This window comes from Antrostomus carolinensis, unplaced genomic scaffold, assembly GCF_000700745.2.
Source record: "Antrostomus carolinensis isolate BGI_N321 unplaced genomic scaffold, ASM70074v2 scaffold44820, whole genome shotgun sequence".
NCBI classification, from domain to species: domain Eukaryota; kingdom Metazoa; phylum Chordata; class Aves; order Caprimulgiformes; family Caprimulgidae; genus Antrostomus; species Antrostomus carolinensis.
The window spans coordinates 1-5,851 of record NW_010288537.1 but is presented as its reverse complement, the minus strand read 5'-3'; the positions used below and the strand labels follow the sequence as shown (position 1 = coordinate 5,851).

Genomic DNA, 5,851 nt, shown 5'->3' with positions numbered 1-5,851 from the left:
CTGGCCACAACTGGAGCCCATTTCCTCTTGGCCTGTCCCTTGGGCCTTGGTTGAACAGACCCGCCCCCACCTCTCCCCATCCTCCTCCAAGGGACTTGCACAGAGCCAGAAGGTCTCCCCTCAGCCTCCTTTTCTCCAGGTTCAACACCCCCAGTTCCCTCAGCCACAAGGGAACTCAGCACACTTGTGCTCCAGACCCTTCCCCAGCTCCGTTCCCTTCTCTGGACACGCTCCAGCACCTCCATGTCCTTCTTGGACTCAGGGGCCCAACACTGAACCCAGCACTCCAGCTGCGGCCTCACCAGTGCCCAGTGCAGGGGGAAGAGAACTTCCCTGGTCCTACTGGCCACACTGGTGCTGATCCAGGCCAGGATGCCCTTGGCCTTCTGCTAATAGTGTGGAATCAGAGCTCCGAAGTGATGGTAATTTTTTTTTTATGAAGCCAACAACTGATTAGCATAGCATCATCATAAAGCACAGGAGAAGTAATCATAGCTGTGAGGAAGTGAAAGGTGAGAACGGTTCGTAGAATAGTCTGTGAAGTGTAACTTTTACATTTTATAAGGATTGACATTTGGGATTTTACTGTTCTCTGGTTTTAGTGCAACAGCCTGACCCAAATCAACCAAAGCCTGAAGGAAACCCAGTGAATGTACTGAAAGGTGAACCCTTGGGTGTAGTAACCAACTGGCCACCTTCTCTGCTGGCTGCCCTGCAGCGCTGGGGCACTACCCAGCCCAAAGCCCCTTGTCTGACAGCATTGGACACGACGGGGAAAGCAATTTATACGCTGACTTACGGTAGGTGTTGGTGATAACTGTAAGGAAGAGTTCCGCCTTCCTTGTGGAACAAACACTTTGCTGTGCTCTAGAGGCACTGCCTGTGCTTACAACAGATAGTTTTACATTGCTGTTAGAATGCAAATTATGAATTGGTCGTATACAAAAAACATTTTAAAGCAAGTTAATGAAGGGAAAATGTATATGGTATTGGTTCTTTGCAAGTGGCTATTCATAAATGTCAAACAGTTGTGGGCTTTTTGTTTAAAGGAACACTAAAAATAACCTGGTGTGAAATAGGAGAAAGAAAGAGATGCCTAATAATGCACTCTTCAGATTCCCAGTGTAGATATTGAGTGTGTTCTTGTACTTTGGGAGCGTATTAAGGGTGTTATTGTCAAAAGTAAAACTTGCCTGTATCAATGAACTAGAAGTATTATAATATTGCATTTTTTGGGAAGATAATTGTGTCCCCACACAGTAGCATTTAATTGTATAGTATGTTAGAATATTAAAATTTGTTGTTACGTTCTTACAGATGAAGTATGCTTACAAGAAATGTAACTGAGCAGCTGCATTAGTTTCATTACTTTGCAGTGGAGCTTTGAGAATGTTTAGAATATCATGTTTAGTTTTACATTTTAAAAGAAAGGAAAAGAAGAACTAACAAGAAGCCAAGCTCTAAATTGTGCTTAGACTCTCAGCCAACTGCCCTGAATAGTAAGTTCTTTATAGAACTTTATCCATTTGATGTGCCCAACTCTTATGTAACTTTTTTATATATGACTGGAAGTTACACAGAGAAAAACTTTTGAATTTAATTGAAGAAGTTTGAGACTGACAAGCACAAAATAACTGGTGGTTGCTACATGGTCTGAAGGGATCGAGTGCAGATGTTGGTCCATAATAAAAACCCTATACTAGAAAGCTGAGTTGCAGATACGTGCTGTTTGCCACTGTGTGCTTCTTTGGGGGGTTCTTACTTTGATTTACCATTTACAGTGGAAGAGTTTTGCTGTTGCCTATTTTTTTATAAACTTTTTTGGTTTTTTAGCAAAGCTCTCGTTTTCTTTTGGAGGCTAAGATTAAAAAATGATTTTTATACTGTGCCAAATAAGTAGTTAGATTGCTATATTTAATAGCATGGAATAATTTTTTGGTTTGAATTATTGGGCACTATGTAGATCACTATGAACACTGAACTGGTGTTTCACAGAGCCAGATATTGTAGCATTTATTCCTACCCTTTGTTTCTTCAATTTCAGTTAATTTTTTTGTCCAGTTTAGGATGTTTCTTTCTTTCTATCCCAAGCAGTTTGCTTTCTGTACGAGCCCTTAGGAAGGAGTCTGGTGAAGCGCCTTTTGGAAACGCCGTCAAGTTGTATCAACCAGACTGTGTGTGTGTGTGCACACACTGAAACATTGGGAGGGCTCAGAAGGTTTGTGAGGTGGGATTGATGTCACAACAGCAGCGTTTGCTTTTCCCTGTTTACTTGCTCATGTGCCCGTTGCCCTGCTCTAATACAACCAATTTGTCTAGTGTGTGTATAAGGCACTGAGATTTGCCAGTTGAATTATAACAGTTTAGTCTCAATTTTTTTTTAATTTGTGTATTGTCTTTTCTCCAGGCAAGCTGTGGAGTCGAAGCTTGAAGTTAGCATATACCCTGCTAAACAAGCTAACCACTAAGAATGAACCACTGCTGAAGCCTGGAGACCGGGTAGGCTAATCATACAATCATTGAATATTGTGAGTTGGGGGGGACCCACAAGGATGATGGAGTCCAACTCCTGTCCCTGCACAGGACAAGCCCAACATTCACACCATGTCCCTCAGGGCCTTGGCCAAATGCTGCTGCAATCTTGTCAGGCTTGGTGCCATCAGCACCTCCCTGGGGAGCCTGTTCCAGTGCTCCACCACCCTCTGGGTGCCTCAAGAACCTTTTCCTCATGGCCAACCTCACCCTCCCCTGCCACATCTTCCTGCCATTCCCTCTGCTCCTGGCATTCGTTGGTGGCCAGAGAGAAGAGATCAGCGCCTGCCCCTCCTCTGCCCCTTGGGAGGAAGTTCTAGACCCCCAGGAGATCTCCTCTCAGTCTCCTCTTCTCCAGGCTCAACAAACCAAGCACTTTCAGCCTCTTCTCACACCATTCCCTTCTAAACCCTTCCCCAATGTTGTGTCCCTCCTCTGGACACTCTCCAGCAGCTTTAGATGCTTTTTCTCCTGTGGTGCCCAAACTGCCCCCAGTGCTGGAGGTGAGGCCGCCCCAGGATGGATCCCTGCAGGACCACGCTAGTGACCAGTCACCAGCCCGATGTCACCCCGTTGACCAGAACTCTTTGAGCATGACCAGTCAACCAATTGCTCATGGTCTCTGCAGATAAAATAGACAGTGAGGAACAGCTTTAGCTAAAGGAAGCCATGTAATGCTGTGACTTGTTTTACTGTATTATCACAACATTTAGTATTTCTGTTCCTAGTTTAAATATGAACCTGAACATTGTTGTGAAGATGGGTTTTTGGGGTTTTTTTCAGAAATTAAAAAGCAGCCCTCTTCCCTCAAACAACAACAAAAAACATTTCTTGTTATTTTAATGTATTTTTGTAGGTAGCTCTTGTATTTCCTAATAGTGATCCAGTTATGTTTATGGTGGCGTTTTATGGATGTCTCCTGGCAGAACTTATCCCTGTCCCAATAGAAGTTCCACTGACAAGAAAGGTAGGTAAATATATTCAACGTTTTTATGGCTTCATAAAGAAATGAAGTGGCAAGGTCTAAATCCTACAGTCCTTTATATGGGAACCCTCCAAGCCTGCACGTTTGAAAGCAAGATGGTGCATCAGCTGAACTGCTCAATGCATGTTACATGTTTGAAAAGTGCTTAGTGTTTAGTTAGGGAAGGATGGAAGCAGTATGAAGCTAGTAAGTTAACTATTTTGGGAGACATAACTGTAGAAAGTGTAACTTTTTAAAAGATGTGTGAAAGTATTTCCTAAAATATTACACAGAAATGCTGGCTTTTGGGTTCTCATGCTGAGTAGTGAGAGCACAGGAAGGTAGAGACACCCTGGTTACTGGAAGTAGTTCAGTAATCCCACACACGTTGAGGTTTTTAGGGAAGGTGTGAAGTCAGAGCTGAAAAGCTACAGGCTCTGCTCTTTAGCGCCTTAGGACTCAGAAGCAGCATCAGACGAGCTCTCTGTGTTACCAGAACTTATAAACATTCCTGTTGGGTTGGGGAGGGATGAACCACCATTGCTTGCCAGAGCTACTGCCAAGTCTAACTTAGTTGCCGCTGAGCAAAACTAAGACTTTTGAGCATAGACTTCAGTCTCTAGTCTTCCATAGAAGGTCGTACAGGCTAGAAATTTATTTTTTCCTGTGATATAAATTGGCTTAATGTTTTCTAAACATGGAAAAGTTACAGTAAACTGTACAAAAGCTTTGTTATTTGAAAGTTTGCTCTAACATGGTTTCTCTGTAGGATGCTGGCAGCCAGCAGATTGGGTTTCTGTTGGGCAGCTGTGGAGTAACACTAGCTTTAACCACTGATGCCTGTCAAAAAGGCCTTCCGAAAGCTCAGACTGGCGAGGTGGTTACCTTCAAAGGTATGTTTTTAAGCTAATCTTGCGTATAAAGAACTGCCTTTGTTGTCAAGATAGTACTTAGTGCTGCTTCTTCCTCTCAGGGGAGTGATGCTATGGCTTTGGCGTGTGTCCTGTTGTTATCTCTGAACACTGGGAGAAAGAAACTGATTTTTTGGAACTGTAATGACAGTGGTTTTTCTTTGTCTTTGAAGGCTGGCCTCGTCTCGTTTGGTTTGTGATTGATGGGAAGCATCTGGCAAAACCAACTAAGGACTGGCATCCGCAAGTACGGGATGCCAGCGCTGAGATCGCTTACATCGAGGTGATCCAGTACAACATGCCTAACTTACCACTACTCTGTTATAGTATATGTCACAGCACATTTTCTTCCTTTAATCTCTTGATGCAATAAAAAAGATCACTATAATTATGTTTCTAACTGTGGAACAAGAATGTGTCCTTCGAGGCTACCAGACAAACTGTCATTTGAGTGGTTGTGCTGAGTCAGATTGAAGATTGGGGATCAACTGGCATTTTGGGATCCCTGGGACAATTTGTTTCTTTGGGCTAGAGAAACAGTCATATTTCCTATCATATTAGTGTATTCTCTGAACATAAATGCATCTTTGGTAGCTTTTTCATTTTTTAAAAAAAGTTCACTGCATTTTTATGATAAAATATCCTTTCAGTTCACTACTGTAAATTTTCTAGATTTTACCGTTAATATAATGTAATATGTAATGTAATGTAATATAATATAATATAATATAATATGAACTTTCTCTTTTCAGTACAAAACAAGTAAGGAGGGCAGCACAGTGGGCATTACTATCTCTCATGCTTCCATGCTAGCACACTGTCATGCATTGACTCAGGCGTGTGGCTATTCAGAAGGTAAGTTCCATAGGTGCGACCTTAAAATGATACTTTAAAATGGTGTCCCTGCTCATGGCAGGGGGGTTGGAACTAGATGATCTTTGAGGTCCTTTCCAATCTAAACCACGCTGTGATACTCATAGCTTTGAATATTCAGACAATGTATGTTCCAAGATCATGTTTACTGTCTTAAGAGAACTTGGTAGCTTTAATTGCAAAGGGAAAGACAAACTTCTTCATTCCTAATCAATGTGATATGTGAAGGAAGGTAAGAAACCCTTTGTGAAATCATAATCAAGGTGTATTAAATTTTTTTTCATCTAAGATCCTTATCAATTTTATTCAAGGGCTTGGATTTTTCAGTCTTCATAAATGTGTTAGTGGGTGGTAAGAGCTATACTGATTCCTCATCCTCTTGAAAACAGCTTTGCTATGAATCTGTTTTGCCCTCCCCCCTTTTGAACACACTGGCCACTTTATGAGTCATAAGGCAGCCAGTTTGAGCTGCCCACGTGCAGAGTTAGAGGAACCCTCCCAGCAGACTTTGAGGGAGCTTTCTTAGACCGATCAGAGAGGCCATTTCATAGAATCATAGAATGGTTTGGAT

The 5,851-nt window shown here is 42.3% G+C and overlaps 1 protein-coding gene across 1 annotated transcript in view; it reads left to right on the top strand.

Moving 5' to 3' along the window:
• The window catches only part of LOC104524188 (disco-interacting protein 2 homolog A), a gene marked incomplete at its 3' end in the record, with an annotated part of 7,640 nt that extends 2,378 nt beyond the window's left edge, over positions 1-5,262 (top strand). Inside the window, exons 3-8 of the mRNA XM_010166980.1 lie at positions 603-800; positions 2,408-2,499; positions 3,389-3,499; positions 4,266-4,389; positions 4,581-4,690; positions 5,160-5,262. Coding sequence (XP_010165282.1) covers positions 603-800; positions 2,408-2,499; positions 3,389-3,499; positions 4,266-4,389; positions 4,581-4,690; positions 5,160-5,262 — 738 coding nt within the window. The remainder of the gene's footprint in view (positions 1-602; positions 801-2,407; positions 2,500-3,388; positions 3,500-4,265; positions 4,390-4,580; positions 4,691-5,159) is intronic.
• Between the last annotated feature and the right edge of the window lie 589 nt (positions 5,263-5,851).